The 24,722-nt window shown below is 45.8% G+C and overlaps 1 protein-coding gene across 5 annotated transcripts in view; it reads right to left on the bottom strand.

Annotated features, from left to right (window-relative positions):
• POT1 (protection of telomeres 1) overlaps window positions 1–24,722 on the bottom strand; it is a 150,861-nt gene that overhangs the window by 113,919 nt on the left and 12,220 nt on the right. For 4 of the 5 annotated variants that reach the window (XM_075928408.2, XM_025184410.3, XM_075928396.2 and 1 more), the window contains 2 exons: window positions 15,290–15,414; window positions 4,222–4,294 (listed from right to left, as the gene is read on the bottom strand). In XM_075928408.2, coding sequence (XP_075784523.2) covers window positions 4,222–4,294; window positions 15,290–15,403 — 187 coding nt within the window. In that variant the 5' untranslated portion in view covers window positions 15,404–15,414. The remainder of the gene's footprint in view (window positions 1–4,221; window positions 4,295–15,289; window positions 15,415–24,722) is intronic. The other variant, XM_025184411.3, reaches the window with a different exon arrangement.

Here is a 24,722-nt window from a genome sequence, read left to right as displayed (position 1 = left end):
TCTTTAAAGTGCTACATAGTTTGTCCTACTGTCAATGATGGTGCATTTCTTGCTATCATCTGTTGTCAGAGGAAGCAAGCATAAACACCCTTCAGCAATTTTTGTTTTGTCGACTTTTGGGTGTCAACATAAGTTTTGTGAACAAAACTTGGTAGTTTAGACAACAAGGCCTTAATATTCAAAATTAGACTGCCCATCTGGAAGTTGAAACAAAAAAAAAAAAATCAGGAAGTGAAGGATCGCCAGTGAGATTCAAAGCCACTGGTGAGAAGGCCAACTCTCCTGATTGCTGGGGAGATTGCAGAGGCTGTTCCTAGATACTGCTCATGAGCTTTGACTATTGTATTGAGCTCTGGCAATTCAATATCTAAGTTTTGGAGTCCCTGTCATGACCTAGAAGAAATCCGTTTGGAGTGAGGAAGTCTACCATTGGAGCTGTACTGCTGCAAGATACAGGACAATAAATAGCATTCTGCTACGAAGGACTGTGACTTGAGGAAATGTGCATAACACAGCAGCTGGCTTTGCATACTATGGGTTTTCCCAACTGCGTGTGTTTCGTTGGGAGAGGGAATAGTTGGCACATGTATTCAATTTTAGTTCCAGTCCATCTTGCCACTGAGTATATCAAGATGAAGAGATATTTCTTCATGTTTCTACAGGTGTTTATGGATCACAGTGAGCATTTCACAGACATTAACATGGAGTGTTCTGGAAACACTGGCCTTCTGGAACACTGGCCAGTACAAAAAGCTGCTGGTGGGGACTTTCTTTCCAGACATGATTACAGTGGAAAATGTGGAAATACCCACTGTGATCCTGGGAGGCCCTGCTTACCCCTTGCATCTCTGTCTCATGAAACTGTGCATAGGGCACTTGGACAGCAGTAATGAACATTTTAACAACAGACTGAACAGGTGCCACATAGTGGTCGAATACACCTTGGGGAAATTGAAGGCAAGATGGAAGTGTCTCTACGGCAGGCTAGACCTCATTGAGGATAATATTTCCATGGATATTGCAGCTTGTTGCAATTTGAATAATTTGTATGGAAGTAAAGGGGAATTGTTTGCTCAGGGGTAGAGCACCAAGGAACAGTGCTTGGCTGTAGAGTTTGAGTAACTAGACACTAGAGCTTTCAGAGGCGCTCAGAGGGCTGCTGTTAACATCAGAGAGGCTGTGAGGGTGCACTTTGAAAAAGAGGGGCATTGAAAGAAACCTCTGTTACTGTTGCTTCACACATTTGCTTCTGCACCATCAAATACAGCACATAGCTGGGAACATGCCTTTAATGCCTGCACCTGGAATTACAGTGACTGGCCTGTGACATTTTTATAATAGTTCTATGCTTTTATTTACTGTTTAACAGTGGGCCTTTATTCACTCGAAAGCAGTGCACTGAAATGCAATAAAGCACCCCGACAGCTGGTAAGGGAGGTCCTGGCATAGGGTTACAATTCACAGATGTGTGTAGGTCCAGGCATCATAATTAAAGTTGGGAGACGGGGTGGAGTGCATGGGAAAATTTGGACTCAGAGAGAAAATGTGGGAGGGAGGGGAGAGAATAAGGGTTGCTGGACACAGAATTTTTAATCTGCTGCTGGAGAGGGAGCAACCAGTGTTGGCTCACTGTGCTGCTTCACTAAACACTTTAGAATTTCAGTCTACTCCTCCTTGTCCCTGATCATGTGTTCGACGGCCTTCATGGCTGCCCTTGTGGGTCCTGAGTTCCCTTTCCAAGCACTGTTCCTCATTTGATTGATTTAGCATTTTACAAATCAAATCCTCTGTTTTAATAAGGGTGCTTCCATATCTGTTGCAACCTCTCTGAGGCACTATGCATCATGGCCACCAAGGTTTCTGATATTTAGCACAATGCACAAAAAGGAGTCGGTTAACATCGATTACAACATTGTAACATTTAATTGTCTAATATTTCCACCCACCTTCCCACTGACCTTTGAAAGGAATGCAGGTTGGCCAGCAATTTAATCATGGTGAGTGAGCAGATAGAAGTGGTAGTAACCATGAACATGGGCAAAAGAAATTCCAGTTGGGGCTAAAAAATTTCCTTTGCAGGAATATAGTTATAATTATGCCACACTTCTCCACAGCCAGGCAAAATCCTGGCAGACATTGCCCTGCTCAGGGTAAACAAGGAAACCATAATACACCTTCTCCAGGCTTGTGGCTTTCACCCTGCTCTATATGCAGCCCACCTACATTTCATATTAATCACTTGTGGTTCCTGCACAAGTGATTAATGAATGGTATGGATTAGTGTCTGACAACAGGGAGGGAACAAAGTAGCAGTACCATGGAATCTGCAGCAGAAAATTTACAAATACCTCTCCAAAAGTTTTGATAGTCTTTCTCTGAAGGATTCCATTAAAATCAGTTTTCTTGGTCATATTGATTAGCTACACAGGGACACATTCAGCTTTGAGCCAGCATTCTACTTTTTCATGCCCCTAACTCTGCACTCCACAAGCCACAGCCACTTACCCTACATCTCATCACCTGCTTCCTGGTCCCTGGAAAGCAGTTGCTCAGACCGTCAGCAGTGGAGAACAGTTCCTGGCTGTCAGACACACTCAGTGACCCTGGAAGGAGGCCCTGGTCCTCATCTACCTTAACTTCTTCATTTACAATTTAATCCTTTGGGTTATGTCCTCTGCGTACTGCCTCCATGCCCTCCAAAGAATCCATAGGACTCTCGGTGGTGGAAAGGGGATCACCACTGAGGATAGCTCCGTATAGAATGACAGGGCTTTGGAGAAGCACCGGAGCCTCGATTCACTTCATGTACTTTATTATAGGCTTGTCTCAGTACTTTAATCGTCACTCTGCACTGGAGTGTGTCACTCTCATGCCCTTTCACACAAGGATCAAGAAATGTGCATGTATGTGTCCCAGTTCCTATGAGTCACTCTCAGCTGCAACTGGACATACTTCTCTCCTCATACACTGAGCAGATCTAACAACTCTGCGGTGGTCCCAGAGGGGGAGTGGTTGGTGCAATATCTAGGCATAGACAGCTGGGAAGATGCCATGAGACCATTGCACCCTGAGCCAGCCCACATAGGAAAAGTGTCCAGATGCTCAGGAAGCAGGACAAAGAATTTATATTTCATAGGGCTTGCAATGGGGCATGCTGAGTCAACTGACTGTAAGGCAACAAAATTCAAATTGCTGACCAGAGCGGCTGCTTTGGAACTGTAAGCCACTTCCTAGAGGCTAGGATCAGCGACAAAACACATCAAGGTGTCTATACTGTATGGCTGTGTCTAGACTGGCAAGTTTTTCTGCAAAATCACGTGATTTTGCAGAAAAACTTGCCAGCTGTCTACACTGGCCGCTTGAATTTCCACAAAAGCACTGACGATCTCATGTGCTTTTGCGGAAAAGCATCCTGCCAATCTAGACGTGCTTTTCCAAAAATGCTTTTAAAGGAAAAGTTTTCCGTTAAAAGCATTTTCAGAAAATCATGCCAGTGTAGACGTAGCCTATATGTGTTGGCAACACAGGGAGGGAAAAAGACAAAAGTCCCTAGTGGATTTGGAGATTTGTTGTTGACAAAAAAGGCCATTTTACAGACCATAAGTCACATTAAGTGTGCATGCTCTCACAGTTTCGTTGGCAAAAGGCACCTTTCCTTGACAAAACTTGCCGGTACAGACAGGGCCATAAGAGTGGAAGTTTTTTGTGATCGTCACCAAAAGGCTGTTTTTGCCAATAAAACTGGGTAGGATAGACAAGGCCTGAATATCTTTTTTTTTTTAATCCCAAGTCAATCAGTTAAAAAGACAACTTTAAAATCTCTTCAGCTTGGAATAGGACTCAATGTTATACATTCTATCTTCTCTCCTCCCTATAGCCACAATAAATGCTTTGTTTCCCTGTTTCAACCATGGTGATTACTAATTAATTTGATGCACTTTGCTCTTCAGTTTTTCAAGTGATTATAAACTGAAGAAATACATCAAGACAATACATAACAGTAAAGTATTGCTGGAACAATCTTTAACAACAGATTACAAGGTTTTGTAACTATAGGAAGTCGGTTGAAGCATTTTCTGAGTGAATGTATACAAAAAATTAAGCACTGAACACAACAAAGCAGCTCTTTTACAAGATTTATTAATATTTGTATCACATTTTTTAAAGCATCCATTAGTAATTTCAGCAAAAGTAAACAACTGTATATTTAAATAGCAATACCTTGAAGTACAATCTTGAAAAATTCTGTTCCGTTGCCAAGTTTAGTTAAAGGGTAGAAAAGAATAACTGTTCCCTGAAATGAGAGGAGAGAAAGAAAAAAAAATCTGATTAAAAAAACCCTATAAAAATAAGGCCATGAGCAACTGTGGATAAGCAACAGAATTAACTTGTGGATGATTCAAAGCACAAAAGCCAACTTTTGGTCTGTGTCGGGCATGAATTAATGTTATCATGGCCTGACAAACAGACTACGTCTATACTGCACCTCTCTTGCGCAAAAGCCTAAGAAAATGAAAAGAGGATTAGCATATTGCCACACTTCATTTGCATAATTAATTAGGGGCCATTTTTGCGTAAGAGGCTTTTGCACAAAAAGTAGATGTGTAAATGGCTCCCTTTTGCACAAAACCCCCCTTTTGTGCAAGAGCCGTTCTTCCTGAAAAAATGAGGAAGAACAGCTCTTGCGCAAGAGGGGTTTTTTGCGCAAAAAGGAGCTGTCTACGCAGCTTCTTTTTGTGTAAAAGCCTCTTGTGCAAAAACAGCCCCTAATTATGCAAATGAAGTGTGGCACTATGCTAATCTGTGCTTCATTTGTGTAGACCTTTGCGCAAGAGAGGTGCAGTAAAGATGTAGCCACAGATTGTGGGGGAGATTGCTGGCCAAGGTTAAGAAGATATAAGAACATGTATGTGAATTTTAACTAGGCTAGAAGAATGAGAGAAGAGACACAAATGGCTAATAAGTGATTAAAACTGAAATAATTACTGCTTTGATTACATCTGGTATATTTTCTTTTTAACATATGTTCTTAGACTTTCCTCCCAGAGAAAGGATAACTTTCCAGTGAGAAGTTAATTACAGCAAGTAAAACAAAGAAGGCAGGCAAACAGTAGCTACTAAAAATGTCGGAAATAATATTTAGACAGGAGGAGCATAACAAAATAATTAACAGAATTACAAACCAGGAGATACAAATATGTAGGTACTAAAAATAAATTTGGGTATGTCTACACTACAAAGTTAATTTGAACTAACAGACATTAGTTCGAATTAACTTTGATAGGCACTACACATACAAACCGCTAGTTCGAACTTAATTCGAACTAGCAGAGCGCTTAATTCGAACTAGATAAACCTCATTCTACGAGGACTAACGCCTAGTTCAAATTAAGTAGTTCGAATTAAGGGCTGTGTAGTCACTTAATTCGAACGAGTGGGAGGCTATCCCTCCCCAGCTTGCACTGGTGACCACTCTGGGCACCACTAGGGAGACTCTTCTGCCCACCTCCCAGCCCCGGAGCCCTTAAAGAGGCACGGTCTGGTTACGGTGCCCGTGCCAGGTGCAAGCCTGCCAGCACCCAGCTAGCAGACCCTGCACCTGGCACATCACGAACCAGCCACCCGCTGCCACCCAACCCTCCGCCTCTTCCCAGGACCAGGCTGGCGGCACCCAGGAGCAGGTTTGCATGAAAATCAAGGTGGTCCAGTGAGACCCCCGACCCTGAGCCCTGAGGTTAGAACGGCCGTACTGGGTCAGACCAAAGGTCCATCTAGCCCAGTAGCCTGTCTGCCGACAGCGGCCAGCACCAACTACCCCAGAGGGGATGGACCGAAGACAATGACCAAGCCATTTGTCTCGTGCCATCCAACTCCAGCCTTCCACAAACAGAGGCCAGGAACACCATTTCTATCCCCTGGCTAATACCACTCCATGGACCCAGCCTCCATGAATTTATTTAACTTCTCTTTAAACTCTGTTATAGATCTAGCCTTCATAGCCTCCTGCAGCAAGGAGTTCCACAGGTTGACTATTTGCTTTGTGAAGAAGAACTTTATTATTAGTTTGAAGCCTGCTACCCATTCATTTAATTTGATGTCCTCTAGTCCTTCTATTATGGGAACCAATGAAGAACTTTTCTTTATGCACCCTCTCCACACCACTCGTGCTTTTATAGACCCCCCTCAGTCTCCTCTTTTCTAAGCTGAGAAGTCCCAGTCTCTTTAGCCTCTCTTCATATGGGACCTGTTCCAAACCCCTGATCATTTTAGTTGCCCTCCCCTCTCCCACTCTATCTCTTCCCCTCTCCCATCTCCTTTTCCCAGTCTCCCCGAGTTTTGTTCAATAAAGAGAGTTTCTATTTTTGAACACACGTGTCCTTTATTTTGTACATCAGGAAGGGCGCTAGGGAGGGGTCAGTGGAAGGAGGTGAGGGAGGAATGGGGTACGAGCCCCTAATGGGGAGGACTGGGGTGGCTCTGCGGGCTCCTCGGGGTGGAAGCTCTCCTGCAGCCCCCCGAATGACCCCACTCCCCCTGGATGGCAGCCTGCAGCAAGTGCAGCCGGGCTGATGGCCGAGTGCTGTGATGTGCCGAGTGTGGGCATTCAGGGCACTCCAAGCCAGGACTGCTTTGCTGTCCCTCATCGAGTTAGATAAGCGAGCAAGGAACCCCTGAGAACTGTCTGTCCAGGGTGGGGGTCGGGTCCCTTTAAGCACAGCCCTCGGCTAGCCTGAGACAGCAGCTCCACGCTCTAAGTCCTAATCTGATGCCCTGCCGGCACTGCTTCCGGCCATCCTTAACCTCGGTTCAGTGTCCACTCAATGTGGACATGCTAGTTCGAATTGGCAAAACGCTAATTCGAATTAGTTTTTAGGTCTAGATGCACTAGTTCGAATTAGCTTAGTTCGAATTAACTAATTCGAATTAAGTTAGTTCGAATTAGTGCTGTACTGTAGACATACCCTTTGTTGTGGATGATTCAAATGGACTAACAGACACATAAGTAATTCTCAAGATTTTCTCCCTGTAAGAGATGTTTGCAATAGCTGCTACAAATATGCTCATTAGTACCTCGGAAACATAGGTGGTGTAATTGAAGGAGTTAACCATAAAGGTAAGTTTAGCTAGTTAGGGGCAAATAAAGAGCTAATTCAGGGAGGTAAAAGAAGTGGCTGAAGAGCTGATCCAAGGTATTCAGAAGATACAACAGACTGCAAATATTTCGGAGGAAAGTTCTGTGAAGTGTGTGAAATTAAAATTGAGTCAAGACTCAAAAGAACAAATTCAGGCTTTGCATAGTTGAATTACACTGCTGACGGAATGCTGCAAATATTTTTGAGTGTACAAAGGAACCTGCTGACAAATCCATTTAACATAAAGTCAGAATTATATTGCTGCATTCCAATTCTAGTTATACTGAACATCTGCTTAGAAATAATACAAAAAGATTTCACCACAAAAAGATTAATTAGCAGAACATGCAAACCATCAGTTTTCCTCTACACTAAGGAGGTACAGTGCTATGTTCATTTTAAAAACCAGACAATATGGAGAGTGGATTCAGAGGGAAGAAACAAACATGATAAATTTTGAAAAATTAATCTATATCTATCTGTCAGAACTGGAATAGAGATGGAGTAAAACAACTGTCTATCAACACATAAAAGGAGATTTACCAAGATGACAGGTATATTATTATTACTAGCCAATCAGTCATAGTGGTCTTCTATCACATTACATCACAGAAAGTGTGGATTAAATATTAGAAGACAATTGAGGCAAAAGAAATGGCTGTCAAGGGAGGCATTTTGTTTAAATGAGGATAGGCAACTTATCAATAACCATCTATTACAAACAATTTAAGAAATAAACAATGTTGGATTACTGGCCAGTAAACCAAATAGTAGTCCCCATATTAATCCAAATAATGTTACTTTCTGATTTTTTTCTAAAATGTTAATAAAACAAATTCAACACCCCTAATTGTTAATATATTTCAAATAAAATAGTGATTCAGAATATGATGTAAAGCTTCATTGCTGCCAACACAGTAATAGTGTTTCATTACAACAAAACAAAGAAAAAGTCATGGTAAAAATGCCACTGTGCAGAAGAAAGATGGAAAGTTTTATGGGGCAACATGAAATGTCATAAATGCATATTTTAATCACCAGCAACCACTAAACAATATTTTATGAGGGTACTGGAAATGTTTCTAAAGGTGTATGAAGAAACAGATTTTCTATTCATATCTGAACTTGGGGATTTATTTAAAATTACAAGCAAAGGATAACTTGTGTACAAGTTGTTAAAAAATGCACCACATTTTGCTTGCTGTCTATTATATTCAGTGGAACTATGGATTTAAACAGAGTTACTAATGTAACAGCAGAAACTGATTCATGATGGAAAAAAGGAAGAAAGCAACGTAAGAGCTAATTACAAAGAAATGAGAACCCGTGTACAAGATGTTAAAAAGTTTTAATAAAAACAAAAGAGCAAGAATAAGTGTTCTGGCACTTTTGATGGCGGGAACTGTCATTCGAGTTCATTCTGCCACAGCACTGTGCGCTGACCTAAGTTCTCAGGTTTCATGCCCCTGCACATAGTGTCTAACATTAATTAAAAGAGTGGTCCCCCGGGGGGGAAGGGAGGAGAGAAAATATGTACAGCAGGGACTAGGCCAGTCCCCACAAGGGTAGGAAAGGAGCTCCATCCAGCCCAGCTTCACTCTGACCCCAGCTGCTGCTCTACTCAACCCCCTCCCACTCTCCCAGCCAGTTCCAGCCCTTGTCACATCTCCACTGTGCCCCAAGCCCAGCTATAGCCACAGATGTATTCTACCCCAGCCCAGCTCTGTCATCATTCTCTGTCTGCACATAGGCTAGCTCTGCAACTAGGCCCAGCTTCTCCCCCATTCCCAGTTCAGCCCTCAGCTCCACCATGGAGTGCACTGTAGACTAATGGAGCGGGGAGGGGTGCAGACAGATTCCATTTCTGGTAGGTGGAATGCAACAGGAAAAATTTTGAGTATCGTTGGTAGAACATGAAAACAAGGTTGCACTGTGGACTGGCACTTAAAGACAACTTTGAAGTCTGGAAAACATTCTATGCTAACCTGATAAAACTAAATGTCCTTTTCATTTAATCCATTGTGCTTTCCAAGCAATATTGTCCACAACAGATCGTTTCCTAGAAAGAAATCCGATTATCTAAGTAGGAAGCCTTGAAGGTTAAGCACTTGCACTGTTTCAAATATCAAATAGCTGCACCTAGTTTATCTGTGTCTTCTGGTAAAGTAACACAATCCAATTTTCTCACATAAATCAGGTGGTCTTTTGATTAGTCCGTCTCATGCTTTACGTATTTTCACTGATGCAGACACACACATGTATTCTACATTTTTAAAATCACATCTGGTAGATATTGACACAATTACACCAATGTCAAGTGCTGTACTTTTCTTTGGAAAAGGAGCAGTCCTAATCCAAGTGTCCTACACAGCAAAAAATATCAGGAAAGCAAGCACCTGGCACACTGCAATGACCTAAAATGAAAGCAATACTGAGGATTTGCATTCGCACTGCAAAAATAGTTTGTAGATGGCTTTCACTGGAGGAGTAGCTGTGAATTTACGCACCTTTTTTCTTCCCCAACTACCACTAGAAAACTAATGCTCCTTAAGGTCCTCCTCCAACTATTCCCCATGAACTATAGGAAGCATGCCGAGAAGATAAACATATTCCATTATGTATGTGTTTGAATTCTTGCCCAGAACTTGATCACTTTCACAGCTCTGTCGGTCATGTACCCAAATACCTTTGTAAAAGGAACACCAGATTGTTCAATGTTTGCAATATTGCTTTTGAAAAATGCTATATAATGCATAGTCTCCAGAATAACATACTCCAGGAGAATAGCTTGGTCACTTATTTCAGTTGCCAGTTTAACTTAAAAAAAAGTTTACCTCTTTCATAACTGTTGTTCTTTGAAAAGTGTTGCTTTCAATAGGTGTACGTGCAGGATGTGCACAATTACCAGAAAGCTTTTATTCTAGCACTATCCATTGGGTTAGCTGTGGAGCCCCCTGGAAGGCACCACTATGATGGTGCATATAAGACATTACCAACCCATCCCCTATCCTTTTTGTTGGAATATTCTGAAAGGGGGCGGGTGGCTGGAATTTGGAATGGACATCAGCAACACATCTCTTTAAAAAAAAAAAAAAACAGTTATGAAAGGCAGATTAAAAAAAACCTCTCACTGTGTAATTGATTGAATTTCAATTGGCTACATGTCTAAACACTCCATAGGCTGCTGGACTTGCGCCCCCCAATAAGCTAATGCATATCGGTTAACCGTTTGATCGATTGAACTTATATGCCCAGTTGGAACCCATTTCTTGGATAAACTAAAGACTGCCGTGCCAAAAGCCATGCCATCCTTCTCATGCTGTGTGATGGCATAATGTGACATGAACGTATGCATGGACTTTCACGTTATTGCTTGGCATATGTCCTGAATAGGGATGCTCTCAAGAAACGTGACTGAGAAATGTCTGGGATCTCACAAGGTATGTCTAGACTACATGCCTCTGCCAACAGAGGCATGTGAATTAGACATACCGGCATAGTCAATGAAGCAGGGATTTAAATATCCCCCGCTTCATTAAAATAAAAATGGCCACCACATTGTGCCAGCTCAGCTGATTTGACTGCCGGTTCGCGCTGACAGACGCGGATAGGTCGACAGAGAAAGCCATTGTCGACCGATCCCTTATGCCTCGTGAAACGAGGTTTACAGGATCAGTCAACAACGGCTTTCCCTGCGTCTGCGTCTTGACTGCTCGTTCGCGCCGACAATCAGCTGAGCCAGCACAACGCAGCAAAAAACTTCATTTTTATTTTAATGAAGCGGGGGATATTTAAATCCTTGCTTCATTGACTGTGCCAGTTTACATGCCTCTGTCGGCAGAGGCATGTAGTTTAGACAGACCCACAGAATGTGCCATCAGTGGAGGACCATAAGGGGAGGGACCTCACCTAGATAATAATATGTCCAGGATGTGATCCAATGTGAGATGCCCTGGGTGGAGATAGGAAGTCCTCCCATCCTCCCTGCCAGGGCAATAAAGAGCTGCAGTGATTTTCTAACCAGCTGTGTGCATTCTATATAAAATGTGAGTGTGCGTCAAACATCCAAGGACTGTAACGTGGTTTGTGGTTTGCTGCATCTACCATTAGCATGCCTGACTGCAGGTGGGTAAAAAGGAGATCATAACTTTTTTGTGGAACCAAGTACCATCCCTCAACACCCCTTCTGTGAGAAGTGTGGAGGCTGACATCTGCAGAGCACCATGGTATTATCTGATTCATCTTTATGAGAGGCAATGATACCCTAGATCCGTGGTCCCCAACCCGGTGCCCGCGGGCGCCATGGCACCCGCCGGGCTCTTTACATGCGCCCGCGGAGCAATCTGGGCTGGCAGATGCCAGCCCCAGGCGCATGGCCGGTCCCGGCCCCGGGAGCGCCGCGCGTACCCTTGCCAGCTCCGGCGCCGGCCTTGGCCCCGCCCCCGGGGGCACCGCGCGTGCCCTTGCCGGCTCTGGCGCCGGCCTTGGCCCCGCCCCCGGGGGCGCCGCGCGTGCCCTGGCCCTGGCCCCAGCCCCGGCCTTGGCCCTGCAGCGCTTACGGGGGGGAGCGCCGGCCCCGGGTGCGCGGCGCTTACGGGGGGGGGGGGGGCGCCAGCCCCGGGTGCGCGGCACTTGCCAGGGGGCGCCTTCCCCGGGCGCGCGGGTATGGGGGGGGGCCCGGCCCCGTGGCTATGGGGGGGCCCTGCCCCCGGGCATGCGGCTGGGGGGGGACACCCCCGGGCGGGCAAGTGTCCCCGCCCCCGGCGGGCGAACGGCCACGCCCCCTGGCGCCCGCCAACCTGAAAAGGTTGGGGACCACTGCCCTAGATGGTCCTTCAGAGCTGAAAGGGTCCACCATCAGGTCCAATTCCTCCTCTACCTCCTCTGCTTGGAGGTGCAGATCTTGCCCATCTGAGAAGGAACTGATGAGCCTTCATATCCATGGCAGGCAATGTAGTTGTAGAAGTGCCTGCCACAGCCTCACCTGGAGAGGAGAAGGATGCTGTCCCTGGAATAGGGACCTCTTGGTCTCCTATCTCCATTTTTCGTGGCTGAGGATGGTGCCACCTGCAGAGAGGACTGGGGTAGGGTGCTCACCTGAGGACCATACACAGTATGGATGGCAGACAGGGTCAGCTCCAAAAGATGATGTTGCTGCTGGTCCTGTTCCCCAGCCACCACAGGCGTGTGGCCCATAGTGCCTGAAAGGAGGGATTCTGGGCACAGACATCAGGTCTGGAAACAGGGCCCTGAGCATGGTAATAGGCCCACGGGGTCCAAAAGGGCCATGGACCTTGCCACTGAAAAGGAGATCTGAGTTGCTGGGGCCTCCTGCTGTGTATGGTGCCAGAAGTAGTGGTGGGAACAAGAATAGTACCAGCTTCAGGATGAGGCTGAAGATTCACTCTCCTCTCCCAAAGAGTAATCTATGCTGGACCACAATAGTGCTGACTCCAATAGTGCTGGGGAATACCACCAAGGAGAGACCAAAGCCTGACACCGCATTGTTGCCTTTCCTCTGTGTTGTCTTGACAGTGCCACCATCGTCAATGCCACCATCAGTACCAGCATTACTCAAGCCACCATAAGCAGCGCCCTAGTCACCATTGTCATCAGAGCTGGCATCGGTGACACCATTGGTATGGCATGTGATGCTGGCACAGGCGTTGACACTGTGTGAATGCAGAGAAGTGTGTGATGGTCCTTGACCTGCAGCGGTGCCTGGCAATGCCAGGAAGTCCACCGTCATGGCTATCAGATTCCTTGTGGCTTCAAAAGCATCAGGCATAGACTGGAGTTCTCTCTTTCTCCAAGTGCTCCCACCCAGACATATTATAACAACCAGGCTCAATGGCTGAACCAGAGCCAACACTGTCAGGAATGGTGGTGCCACATGTGGATGCCCCTGCACTAAGTGTGCCCCGCTGATGTTTTTTCATAGTGCCTTGGCAGGAAACCTGTCCCCCTCAGGCTTTTTTTAAAGCTGGCACCAAGGACTTGGAGCAGTATTGTGCGATTGAACATGCATGGTGGGGGAAGCGGTGCCTCTGGCCTGGATACTTCTATGGTGTCAAGAAATTGCAAATGGATGCTGGAGGCACTACATATCACCGGTGCCAAGACCATATCTGGTGCCAGTTGGGGCCATAGTGAAGAGCTTAAGGCTGTGGTATCGCTCCTTCTTAGAAGCACCGAATAATGAGACACTTGTCCATTTGATGTCTCTTATCCAGACACTTCAGGCAATCAGCATGAGGGTTGCCCTTTGGCATATGTCTGTTGCAAGTCTTGTGAAAGTGGCATGCCCTGATGAATAGATTAAAGTGGGAGGGGACCTCTAACTACTACAACTAGATCTATAACTATACTATAATTGAAAAATGATATACAAATGCTACCTACATTAGGGTACCAAAATATTTGTGAAGCGAGAGACTGGAGCTGTTCCAATGACCGTCATGGATGGTAAAAAGGAACTGGAGGGGTGGGGCACAGTTCAGCAGTGTTTTATATACTATCACTCCAAGGGGCTCCAGAGCTGACCAACAGATACTGCTAGGGTCAAAAGTCCACCTGCAGTAAGAAGCTACTTTTGCTTACTAAATCAATTAACATTCAGAGAATTGAAGACAACTCTCAAAATTGTGGAGAAAAGAGGTCAAGACCAATTTTGGCTACACACATAAGAGAACTACCTTCCCTTTCTTTTAAGCTCCTGTGTTTCTCCCTTTCCCCCTATTACTCTCAGTTATCTGGTTTGCAGGTTCAGTCTCCCACAGAAACAAAAAATTAGTCCACTTGGCTCCTGACAAGATCTCACTAGCATCCCACACCTTCAGGGAAATTGCTCTCTCTATACCTCCACCTCACAGGCCTTTCTCCAAATGTTCACAGAATGCAAAACTGCTCAAAAGTTTGAGCTGCACAGTTTGGCTTTTTCTTCTAAACAGAGATTGTTTTTCACAGTAGACATAATGAAAGTTTAGGATACTGATTTCCATCTCCCAACTTTGTGATGATAAAAAGGATTTAAAAATTACATTCACAGAAATCTTATTAAACATTTTGATAAAAGAATACCACAATATGGCCTCACATTTTTAGAAATAGATCCGATGTGTCTGAAACCCTATTTCACTAGCACTCTGTGCCTGAAGCTAAGAACTCTTAAAGATAACTGCTCCATACCCCCTACATTTCCCATTCTGGAACAACTATTTGGAAACCAAACATTGCTATTATCAATGTAGTGCATTTTATGGGAAGGGAATAAAGAGAAAAAACAATCACATTTTGATGTGGGAGTTCCTATTAGAGTAATTGTCTTCATAAAGATGGGAGACTGTATTGCTTTGTACAAGAAATGTGAAATGCCTTTAAAAATCACCAAACCAGAAAAGTGATTTTCATGTATAGTGCTGTCATTTTAGGTTAGGTGTTTTTGTTGGTTTTTCCTTTGATTGTTTATTTAATCAAGCCCCAAAAATCCCTCTCAAAGCGGATTGTTTAATACCAATGCTATAAAGAAACAATGATGTTTTATACACATTTTCTATATTAACTAAGAAAAACTTTCACATTTAAATCTCTGCATAACACAGGCACTGGGTTCCTTACTTGCCTTGGGGGTACACAACTCCCACTACACTTCAGGTACTGTCACACTCCAGCCCTTCCTCAACCCTCCACCCCTACCTCACCCCTTCTCATCCCTGCTCCACCCTGCCAATTTCTATGCTGTTCCATCCCCTTGCCCAATCCCCAAATCCTGTTGCATGGCAGGAGGTGCTGGGAGAGGAAGGAATTGATTGGTGGGATCACCAGTGAGTGGGAGCCTATAGACAGGGTGGGGGAGGAGCTAGCTGCTGGTGGGTACTAAGCACCCACTAATTTTTTTCCCACAGTGCTCCAGTCCTGGAGTACCAACAAATTTGGTGCCTATGAAACATTGAGTAAAACTGATGATTCCAGTGGAGCCAGGATTTCACCCAAGATGTGTAAACTACTGCCTACAAATACATGGCCCTTTACAATCACATACTCCCTTAATTCTGGGAGGATATATCAGATGCCAAACCCATGCAAAGGGAACTTACGCATGCCTTGTACATTTAGCATTTTTTTTAAGTGACCAATACTCTCTTGTAGTAAGTTACCTGAAAGTATTTGTTGGCCTGATCACAACCCACTTGCAGGTATTTTAAATCCACTTTCTGCAGCTGGCTTGGCAGTAGAGTTTCAGGTGCACCATCAATAACTTGAACAGGCATAGCTGCTTTATCTAAGTCAGATTAAAAATAAAAACAATTAGTAAAATGACCCTTCACTTTCACAGGCCAATCCTCACCTACAGACAACCCCCTAACCTCAAACAAATTATTTCCAGCAACCAAGCAGCACATTTCCATCATACTCATCCAGGAACCCACACCTGCAATCAACTCCGGTGCCAACTCTGTCCACACAGCTATACTAGCAACATCATCACAGGACCTAATTACATAAACCACCACATCAGAGGCTCATATAACTGCACATCCATCAATGTAATCTATGCCAGTGTTTCTCAACCAGTGGTATGAATACCCTTAGGAGTACTTGAAAGAAGTCTGGGGGCTATGTCAACACAACTGAAATTTGGAGAAAACTGAATTTTTGTTTTTAAGTTTTACAGTGCTTTATTATTTTTGTACTTTTTACACCTAAAAATGTAATCACCCACCCGGCTATGATTAAGTTGTTCAAACAAATATGTTGCAATGGTAGAAAAAAATATTGTGTGTCTGAAAACTGTAGGTACTGGGGGTACTTATTTTTTTTAAAAGGGGGTACTTTATAAAAAAAAGATTGAGAAATACTAGTCTATGCCATCAAGTGCCAGCAATACCCCTCTGCCATGTATATTGGCCAAACTGGACAGTCTCTATAACAAGGATTAATGGACATAAATCAGATATTGTTGAAAAGGTAACACACAGAAACCTGTTGAGGAACGTTTTAACTTGCCCCAGCACTCAATGGATCTCAAAGTTGTCATATTATTACAAGCCCATTTCAAAAACCAGCTTGAAAGGGAAGCTGCAGAACTTAATTTCATTTACAAGTTTGTTACCTGCAATAGAGGTTTAAAAGAAGACATTAACTTGATTACCTGCTACATTCCAGACTCTAATGACATAAAAAGCCAAGCACTGGGTACTTAAGAGTACATAGAACCTACTCTATCAGGGTATGTCTACAGTACCCCGCTAGTTCGAACTAGCGGGGTAATGCAGGCATACCGCACTTGCAAATGAAGCCCGGGATTTGAGTTTCCCGGGCTTCATTTGCATAAACTGGGCACCGCCATTTTTAAATCCCTGCTCGTTTGAACCCCATGCCGCGTGGCTACACGCAGCACGGGGTTCGAACGAGCAGGGATTTAAAAATGGCGGCGCCCAGTTTATGCAAATGAAGCCCGGGAAACTCAAATCCCGGGCTTCATTTGCAAGTGCGGTATGCCTGCATTACCCCGCTAGTTCGAACTAGCGGGGTAGTGTAGACATACCCTCAGGGTCTATTTAGCATGGATACGCTAATTGCCAATTTTTCCCCATTTTTTCCTCCTCTTTCCCTCCCCACACCTTCTCTTTCTCTGCTATTTATTTTGCAACCTGTACCCCTTAACTCCATTCATCTGAAGAAGTCAGTTATGCCCACAAAAGCTCATGATACCATCTACATTTTTTGTTAGTATCAAAGTTGCTGCAGGACTATTTGTTGTTTTGTACGTTTTTTCAATTAGTAATGTATTACTAGCTTCTACAGTAAAGAAATAATTAAATCTAGTTGCAACTTTGGTTAGAATATAAAGCCTCTAATTGAACTGGAGTTCAACTGCTTCATTTGGCATATTTATAATCTTCTACGGCAGATGATCTCAAATACCTTAAAAATGTTAACAGGATGTGAAGCATATCAAAGTAACACTTGTCTGGCACTAGGTGTCAAATTAAGCTTCTTTAGTTCACAAGCTTCTTATTTTAAAAAATCATTTTATATTAAGCTTCTTTAGAAAAAAACCTGTAATACTTAAAACAGAATAAAGAACAAAGTGAGTATTGTGGAGGTCATCGATTCATAAAATCTATACAGTAGTACAGTGTTTCCCAATTGGTGCTCCGGGGAACCCTGGGGTTCCGTGAAGCAAAACTAGGGGTTCCACGAGGAGCCGGCACTCCCCCACCCCCTCTGAAAGAGAGAGCCGGCTAGCCAGCAGAGGCATGGGCGGTGAGTTGTATGGGCTCATGGTGCCCATGCTCCACCAATATTTGAAGCTGGAACCCCCCCCCCCTCACCGCGCATCCTCCCACCCTGGTCCCAGAGTGCCTCTCCCCCCTCTCTGGACCCATCCCGTCCCTGCCATGCACAACCTTCACTGAGCTCCCCCTTGTTGGCTGCTGCTGCCCTGCGCAGCGTGCTCAAATAGGTGGGCGGAGATGCCCGGGCGTGACATAACTTCACAGCCCAGGATTTTAAAACTCCTGGATGCTGTGTTGTGCCACATGGCTGAATTGCAGGTTCAGAGTCCAGGGACGAAGTGCAGACTCCAGCCCCACAAAGTAGAAGGCAGAAGGTAGGGGAAGGGGAAGGGCTGGGAGAAGAAGGGACTTGTGCGGAGGGGGAGGGGAGAGGGGGAAGAAAGGGGAAGACACCAAAAGGACAGGGTAGAGGAGAGACAAATGCCAGGGGGCCAAGTGCAGACAATGATGAAAAAGGCAAGAGGGGAGGTGCTGGGAGAAGGCTTGAAAGAGGGGGTGGGCATGAGGAAGGCGGGGATGGAGCAAGTCATGTGTGAGGACACAGGGGCATGAGGGAAACGGGGGCAGAGGGTGGTGAGGGGGTGGGCATCAGGGAAAAAGAGGGCAAAGGGTGAGGGAAAAGGGAGGCAACAGGAAGGTGCAGGAGTAAGAGAAGGTGCAAGTGCCAGGGAATTCTAGGGGTGAAGCAGAAGGGCAGACACATGCAGGGGAGGGACCACCACCAGAGGAGAAAGGCAGGGCATGTTTGTAGAGGGAGGTGTTAGAAGAGGGGATGAGGAGGGGTAGCTTACATGATCAGTGGGGGGCTACTGGAGGAGTGGGCACAGGGAGGAGGGAAGGGCTGGTGGACAGGGGCAGGTTGCAGGAGGGCTGAGGGCAGCGAGAATGGCAGGAGTCAGGACAGCCGAGGAAGGTGAGGAGTTGGGAGGCAGCAGGCACCAGGGGAGCTGATGGAACAAGGGGAGGAGACATGGCAACAGAGGGAAAAGGTAAAGGTTTAAAAATATTTATTAATAACTTGGGTGCCACAGTGGCACATCCAAAAAAGCCACATGAACTCAGTACTGGTGCACAACACAAAATTCATTTTGCTCATGCGAGGAAACTCTTAGGCTGTGTCTATACTGGCGGTTTCTTGTGCAAGAACATCCTGCGCAAGAACACGTCCACACTGCCATGTGCAAGCTGTGCTTTTTCACAAGAGGATCTATGGCAGTGTGGACGCTCTCTTGCCAAAGAAAGTGCCAATGGCCATTTTAGCCATAGGGCTTTCTTGCACAAGAAATTCATGTTGCCTGTCTACACTGGCTTCTTGCACAAGAACAGTTGTGCAAAAGGGCTTATTCCTGAGCAGAAGCATCATAGTTCTTGTGCAAGAAGCCCTGATTTCATACATGAGAACGTCAGTGTACTTGCGCAAGAACACACGGCCAGTGTAGACAGGAAGCAAGTTTTTAAGCAAGAGCGGCCGCTTTGGCACAAGATCACGCCAGTGTAGACACAGCCAATGGGAAGGAGGGAGGGAAGCTGGGGCAGGGAATGAGAGCTGGCTCAGCATGTCTGCATGGTTTGGGGGGAAGGTGCAGGGAAATTGAGCTCAGCTGGGTTGCAGCGTGGGGAGATCCAGGGAGCTGGGCTGGGCTGCGGGTTGGGGGTGTGTGTGGGGAGCTCAGAGCTCAGTTTGGCTGCAGGAGGAAGGAGGTGCCAGGAACTGGGGATAGACTCAAGGGGAGGGAGGGGCAGGGAATCAGCACTTGGCTCAGCAGGCTTGCGGGGTTTGGGGGAGGTGCAGGGAAACGGGGCTCAGCTGTACTGTGGGGGAGGCATGCAGGGAACCAGTGCAGGGCTCAGCTGGGCTGAGGTGGATGGGGGAGGGCATACGGAACAGATGGGTAGCTCAGCTGAGATGTGGGAGCTGCAGGGAACTGGTGCTGCACTCCCTTGGATTGTGAGGGATGGTTTTGGGGAAGGTGCAGGGAACCAGCGGGAGTGGGCAGCTCATTTGGGGGTTTTTTTTCTTTTTTTCTTTTTTGCTTGACAAACCTAGGGCTTCCTTGAAATTCTGGAAAGCTGAAAAGGGTTCCTCGGCCAAATAAAATTGGGAAACACTGCAGTAATAACTAGCAGACCCTGCTTAAGAAAGCCAGAAGAGATATTTGTATGTCCTTCCCACCAGTTTATTACCATAGAAAAAAAGCTATTAACATTTCTGCTATGGGAGAGGGGCGGGAAATTCAAAGTGTTAGTATGACTTTGAGATGAAAAACAACTTTAAAAAAATTTACAGAACATTGTGCACAAGTTCTCATATTGCTAAGCAGATGAGAATAATGTATATAATGATTTCATAAAAACTAGGCTCAACTGAATTTTCAAGATATCAGATAATAAAAGAGTTTTAACGTTGCTTTATTTTTCATACTTATTGAGAAGCAGTCTTTATAATTTAACTCAAGTCCCATAATACTAAAACCTTTCATTTGCAAGATCATGCTCAATGTTGTACTTTTCAATTAACAGAGTTTTATCCAAATGATATATAGAATGTTAAAGAATATTAAGGAACTGATTTTCTGCACTTTCAGGTTAACTTGAATCGTTTTTGATCTCACTACTTAAAAACTCTTAAAACAATGTTTACATTTTACTTAAGAGAATTAACTATTTTCATTACTTTAATCCATTCAAATTGCTTGTTTCCTGCCATTTCTTTCAACTCTAGGCTTGTATTTACATATCTTTATTGCAAAAACTGACAAAAACTGTGAGTCCAGCTAAACACATAAGCTTAGCAATTAAGCTTTTTATACAATAAAAAGTATTTTTTATGAAGAGATATGTATTTAGAATAGGGATATGAAAGGTTAACAAGTTGCTCCAGCCCACGGGGCCCACCACAGGCAGGGGCTGCCCTGTCTGTGACAGGCCCAGTCCGACCTCCTGGCCACAGGTTACAAGCTGGTTTCCAGGGAGCCAGCTGGAGAGCCCACATTGAAGCCTCTCCACGAGTAGAACAGGCAGCTCTTGCTAGCTCTTCTCCTGGGTAAGCAGCTTTGCTACAGCAGTGAAGCAGGAAACCAGGGACTGCGCGTGTGGGCCGTGCTGTCCATCGATCACGCAGCAACCTGTGCATGTGCGAGCATGTGCAATGCCACCCCGGGTATGTGGCCCAGCTGGCTGCCACACAGGGGCCTTACCCTGTTAGCCACAGGCATGTGTGAAGAGGCATGACATTCTCCTGACTCTGGGGTGGGACATAGAAGGACGCCCTCCCTCAACAAGGTCACTCTACACAGAAGCAGGGGACATCTCCCCCGCCCACACACACACACAATATATTCAGCACAAGGGCATGGGTGAGGTCTCGGGTCAGCTCCCACTCCCGGAGATATCAGGATATTCCGAACATGGCCTGTGTGCAAGCACATCAGCTCTGATGGTCAAAGGAACGGTCATCCTCACCTTGCAGAGAGGTGCTGGGCTTCACCCACCGTGTTCCCAAGAAGAACTGACCACCTCTCTTGTTTCTCCACAGCCGCACCAGCTGCGCGTGCAGGGAGCACCACCCCACCCGGATCATGCTCCCGCACCCGAGGGCTCTGCAGGAGCACCCGTGCAGTGGAGGTGTGCCAACAGCAGCACCTGGGGGCACGATGAGCCCTGCGCACCCTCCAGTACTGGGTGCAAGAAGACCTGCAGCTCCAACAGGAGCAGCTTGCCCAGGACCATGCCATCTGCCAGCACCTGCAGACTTTGGTGCAGAGCGTACTGCCTCCTGCCGCTCCAGTGCCTGCTGCCTCCGCAGCTACCACTCCTCCTCCCACTCCTTCTCCCCCTCCTGCTTCTCCCTCCACACCCTCCATCCCCTCCCCATCCTCCATCTCCTCCCCATCCCCCCGCGGACTGTAGGGGTTAATTGAGGAAGAACTTTGTACATGTTAGTTTAGGGGTGGTGAGGCCTGCATTCTTCCCCCCCTTTTCGCTTTCCCCTATATCTGATGAGCCAGAAGCAAGTCTTTGGGAACATACGCCATTTAAGATAAGCATTGTTGCCAGTATAGCAAGAACAAGTATAAGATAAGGGTAAAGGGCAAGAACGCATAATCAATTCTGTTTACCCTAACATACTGATCACATAAACAAGGCCAAAGAACAAGTAGAACTAGATCAAAACCAGATCGATAACTAACAGCTGAGCCCTACATCAGCTCATAATGGCTGTGTCTAGACTGGCAAGTTTTTCCGCAAAACCATCTGCTTTTGCGGAAAAACTTGCCAGCTGTCTACACTGGCCGCTTGAATTTCCGCAAAAGCACTGACAATCTCAGGTAAGATTGTCAGGGCTTTTGCGGAAATACTATGCTGCTCCCGTTCGGGCAACAGTCTTTTTCTGAAAGACTTTTGCGCAAAAGGGCCAGTGTAGACAGCAGAGATTTCTTTTCCGCAAACAGCCCCGATCGCGAAAATGGCGATCAGGGCTTTTTTGCGGAAAAGCACGTCTAGATTGGCCACAGACGCTTTTCCGCAAAAAGTGCTTTTGCGGAAAAGCATCCTACCAATCTAGACGCGATTTTCCAAAAATGCTTTTAACGGAAAACTTTTCCGTTAAAAGCATTTCCGGAAAATCATGCCAGTGTAGACGTAGCCAATGAGTAACCCCTGGAAATTTCCAAACTGCAAAACAAGGCAAGAGAACTGTATTTAAGGCTTCACCAAAGCACAACAATTTGGACCTCACCGATGGGCTTTGGGTACCAACGCCTCGGAAGCTGAGACAACCTCCCACTTCATCCGCAGCCAACTCAGGATCCCTGGCTAGCAGGAAGGGACATAAGATATGCCGCTTCTTTGTTATGTTGCCCTTCTAGTTAAGGGGTGCATCTGTGAGCTGTCAGGAAATAAACTACTTGTGTTTGACAGATACCTGCGTAGCGTCCTTTGTACTTTGAGAACCCAATGTCGGACCTGAGACTTACTCTTGCTGACAACAGGAGCACCAAGGCCCCCGCACCCACGGTGCTGGGAGACAGTTGGCCCGGCCAGACCCCCAACACTGAGCTCTGGGTTTCCCCTCCCCCTTGTTTCCCCCTTCCAGCTCCCTTCTCCCAGGTTTCCGCCTCTCCTCTCCCACCCTCTCTCCTCCCTTCTCCTGCCTCACCAGAGTTTCATTTCCCCTCGCCCAGTTTTGTTAAATAGAGTTTGTGTTCATGAAAATACGTGTATTTTATTTGACCTCGGGAAGGGGGGTTAGCGAGGGTAAGTGGAAGGACGTGAGGGAGGAATAAGGCACAAGACTCCAGTGGGGCAGACCAGGGAGGCTCTTAGTGCTCCTCAGGGCGGAAGCTCTCCCGCAGGGCCTCCTGGACAGACAGCCCCACGATGGACCTCCCGGATGGCAGCCTGCAGAAAGTGCAGTCAGGCTCACAACAACACATCCAAGAGAAGCACCAGAGTGCCCAGGGGCAGCTCTGGCTCCATGTTGCAGAGGGCTGTAGTGTCCCGAGTGAGAGCAACCAGAGCACACAGAGAAAAAAATGCTTTGCTGTCCCTCATTGAGGTAGGCAAGCAAGCAGGGAAACCTGAGAACCGGCTGTCCGGGGGAGTCCCTTTAAGCACAGGCCTCAGATAGCCTCAGGCAGCAGCCACACAAAGTAACTCCTGACCTGATGCCCTGGCGAAACTGGTTCCGGCCAGCCTTAAATACAAATCAGTGTCCACTCAGTGTGGACGCGCTATTTCGAAACAGCCAAATGCTATTTCAAAATGCATTTTGTATGTAGATGAGTTATTTTGAAATATCTTATTTTGAAATAAATTACAGACCAACTCACGTTTTACCATCAAAAATGCACCAAATGGAGCTGGATCCTTGTTGTATGATGCAATCAGTGATCCATGATGAGATGTGTTGTGAGGAGATCAGAAGTCCTTTAATTCAATCTGCCACCTCCATAAACAATTGGTTTGCTTTCCTGAATGGCTTGGTGCACTCAATGTTGAATTTCAGCACTCATCAGACATCTAGCAATTGGAGCCCCTGTTCCCTTGGCGTGCAGCTTGGAATAGAAAAAAGGAAAAATGTGTCTTGCCACATGTGGTATCGAGACACTACCTTGGGTACAAAGGCTGGGTGAGTCCAGAGTTGCAACTTGTCCTTAAGGAAGACAGTGTAGGGAGGGGTCAGAGATAATGTCCATAAACAAGGATATCTCCAATGAAATATACAGAAAGGAAGATGTGGATAATGGTTCAAAGGGGACTCCCATTTTCCTGGAGAGAATGAGATTAAGGTACCAAGCTGGTACAAGAGGTTCAGAATGTTGGAAGAGTCTGTTCAAACCCAAACAGCTCATCATGGAGCTGGCATATACAGAGTGATCTGTTTCCTCCCAGGTGAAAGGCAGAGATGGCAGCAAGGTGAGCTTTAACAGATGAGCATGACAGCTCCTGCTGCCTGCAATGATGTAGGTACTCCAGAAGTGGCATGGATGCTTGAAGTGAAATGTGCAATAGTGCTCACACCAGCATTAGAATCTTTTCCATTTAGCTAGGTAAGTGGCTCTGGTGGAAGGTTTCCTACAACTGAGCAACACTTCCTGCTACTGAGTAAAACTTCCTGCACAAATCTGAGCATTGGAGCTTCACTGGGTTTAGCCATGAATCTTCCAAGTCATGAGGTCAAGGGATTTGTAGTCCAGGTGGAGCAAGCAACAGAGGTCCTGGATTAGATCTTGGTAACATGGTGGAGATATCAGGGCATCTAGGGACACCTTCAGTAGCACAGAGTACCAATGTCACTACTGCTTTATCTCTACATATCTTGAGCAGTCCCTTGTGGACTAGTAGGGCTGGAAGGAAGGCATACAAAAGGCAGCTGCCCCAAAATAGGAAGAAAACGTCCAAGATCAATACTGCACTGTGTTTCCGAAAGGAAAAAAAAAGTCACTTCCTGTTGCTCTTGGTAGTGAAAAGGGCCACCTGGAGAATACCCCACTTCTGGAAAACGGTGTGTAAGATGTCTGGGTGAATTGACTATTAGTGATTGACAATGGTCCGCAAGGTTGCTGAGATGGTCTGCAAGGTTGTTCTGACTGCCTGTGAGAAAGACCATTCCATTCACCTGGAAATATCCTATGCAAAAATCCCAGAGCTGGAGGGCTCTGGCAGAGAGGGAAGGAGTGGGTATCTCCTTGTTTGTTTATGTAAAACATGGCAGTAGTATTGTCGGTCACCACTACCACATACAGACCTTGAAGTCTGTCCTGAAAGGTCTGACTAGCCTCATCGC

The sequence above is a fragment of the Pelodiscus sinensis genome, chromosome 1, assembly GCF_052426305.1.
Source record: "Pelodiscus sinensis isolate ZL-2025 chromosome 1, ASM5242630v1, whole genome shotgun sequence".
Taxonomy (NCBI): Eukaryota; Metazoa; Chordata; order Testudines; family Trionychidae; genus Pelodiscus; species Pelodiscus sinensis.
The sequence above is the reverse complement of the archived record's forward strand: the minus strand, read 5'-3'. Positions and strand labels throughout refer to the sequence as shown.